At 53.1% G+C, this 1,436-nt stretch overlaps 1 protein-coding gene across 1 annotated transcript; it reads left to right on the plus strand.

Annotated features, from left to right (window-relative positions):
- Positions 1-2: 2 nt before the first annotated feature.
- LOC109289143 (heat shock protein 30D-like) lies at positions 3-574 on the plus strand (the record flags this gene model as incomplete). Its single annotated transcript, XM_019505081.1, has 1 exon — positions 3-574. A coding segment is annotated over one exon (498 nt), but the record flags the coding sequence as incomplete, so codon positions are not given.
- Between the last annotated feature and the right edge of the window lie 862 nt (positions 575-1,436).

Consider the following 1,436-nt stretch of genomic DNA (forward strand, 5'->3'; position numbering starts at 1 on the left):
TCTTGCAGGCCCAGCCGCTCCTGTGGTTGGAGCCTGCGGGCCAAGGGGAGCCGAGGCAGGATGGAGCGGCCCAGGCTGGGGCCACAGAGCAGGAGCCAGAGTCTGGGGGTCGGCAGCACAAGAAGTTCGAGCTGCGTGTGGACGTGGCCGGCTTCGCACCAGAGGAGCTGACAGTGAGGCAGGAGGGCAGGAGGGTGATGGTAACGGGGAGGCGTGAGAAGCAGAGCGCTGGAGAGGATGGAGGCAGCTTGCAAGAGTACCGGGAGCTGCGCAGGGAAATGCTGCTGCCCTTGGGCCTGGATCTGGAGGCTGTGACCTGCTCCCTGTGCTCGGATGGACAGCTCTGCATCCAGGCCCCGCACCTGGCCCTGCAGCCCGCAGAGGGGAAAGCCATTCCTATAAGCGTCCAGGCAGGAGAGGGAGCCACACAAGGAGACACTGTAGCCAGGGAGGAGAAGCAGCTGGGAAGGGAGGAGGAAAGTGGCAGCCAGGAGACCTGAGCCAGCCAGAGGGGATGACAGCGAGCTGCTGCCCTGGCCCAGAGACTGCAGCCACTGCCAGGGTACATCGGTGCTCTGAACCCTGTGATCCCATTGAAGTACATCGTGCCCTGGTGTCCCTCGTGGAGCAGTGACTGGGGGCTGGGCAGAGTCTGTCGCCATCTTGTTTTCTGGACAAAGCTTTCATATTTGTCACCAACCTGGAGATGGATGGGGCTTTGGGTTTCTGTACCAATTGATTGCCAGGTGACATTTATCTGGCTGTCTGTATTGGTTATGTGTAATGATGGAAATAAACCTGTTTCCCACATGCCAGTTGTCAGCTGATTTAATGGAAACTGTTTCTTGTCCGATTTCCAGCACAGCACTGAAGAGAGGGAAAGTGTCAGTTTTTTGTTTGTAAAAATCACTAATTGAAGGGCATAGTATGGAAAAGATAGTATTACATCTGCACCAGATGTACCACGGGTATTAAGTCAGTGTAGTCAACCTTTACAGTACCATAAGAAAGGATCAGAAAGGCAGTATAAACCACTCTGGGGTATTGCTGCCCCAGGAAAAATATGTAGGAGATCCTCCGTCCACATCTGTCCTCGTGTAGTTGTTTTTTTCTGAGGCCTACAGGTGCGCTCCTGCCACTGTGGCAAGGCTCTCGGATGGTGCACACCGTGTGTACTCCTAGATATTAGGTCTGTGCGAGGCTTCAGACCATGCTTCCGATCTGGAGAAGCTTCGGACTCTTCAGCTTCTGAAGCAGCATGTCCGGATCGAAGCAGTGGCTTCCTTAGTTTTTCCAAAGCATTTCGGATCTTCCAAACTGCTTCAGAACCACTTCAGAGATACGGCCATAGGTTATAATGAGGAATCAATGAAATATCTATAATTTTGTTGTTTTTTATCTAATTTTGTCTGATTTGGCACCTGGGAGCCTGATTT

This window comes from Gavialis gangeticus, unplaced genomic scaffold (assembly GCF_001723915.1).
Source record: "Gavialis gangeticus isolate Ggan-Ray unplaced genomic scaffold, GavGan_comp1, whole genome shotgun sequence".
NCBI classification, from domain to species: Eukaryota; Metazoa; Chordata; order Crocodylia; family Gavialidae; genus Gavialis; species Gavialis gangeticus.